The sequence below is a fragment of the Nestor notabilis genome, unplaced genomic scaffold (genome assembly GCF_000696875.1).
Source record: "Nestor notabilis isolate BGI_N333 unplaced genomic scaffold, ASM69687v1 scaffold17249, whole genome shotgun sequence".
NCBI classification, from domain to species: Eukaryota; Metazoa; Chordata; class Aves; order Psittaciformes; family Psittacidae; genus Nestor; species Nestor notabilis.
The window spans coordinates 2,685-3,084 of NW_009943515.1; the positions used below are offsets into that span (position 1 = coordinate 2,685).

The 400-nt window shown below is 64.2% G+C and overlaps 1 protein-coding gene across 1 annotated transcript in view; it reads right to left on the reverse strand.

The window, feature by feature from the left end:
* Window positions 1-400, reverse strand: part of DNAI2 (dynein, axonemal, intermediate chain 2) — a gene marked incomplete at both ends in the record, with an annotated part of 5,897 nt that overhangs the window by 457 nt on the left and 5,040 nt on the right. The window contains one exon of the mRNA XM_010021983.1: window positions 88-234. Coding sequence (XP_010020285.1) covers window positions 88-234 — 147 coding nt within the window. The remainder of the gene's footprint in view (window positions 1-87; window positions 235-400) is intronic.

Here is a 400-nt window from a genome sequence, read left to right on the forward strand (position 1 = left end):
TCTGTGCGCCGGGCGTGCCGGCACAGACGTGCCAGCGGTGCCAAGGTCTTTGCCGTGAGCCGGCACAGCGGCTCGGTGTGAACGTACGGCGTTGACCAGGTTCTTCTCGTTCCTCTGGAGGGTGCACAACACCGAGGAGATCTCCATCACGCTGACGGTGCCCAGCTTGGACCCGCAGCCAACTATGCAGCCGTTGTCCTGCACGCGCAGGCTGGACAGGGCCTCGTCGCAGACCTGGGGAGGGAGGATGGGATGGGATGCCCCACTGCGGGATGCAGGCAGGACGAGCTGCCCGAGGCAAATCCATGTGGTTGCCAATAACAGGAGCCTACGTGTGAAGTTTTGGGCACGCTGGGCTCCAGGCGCAGCTCAGGGCTGAGGGGAGAGCTGCTGCTTGATG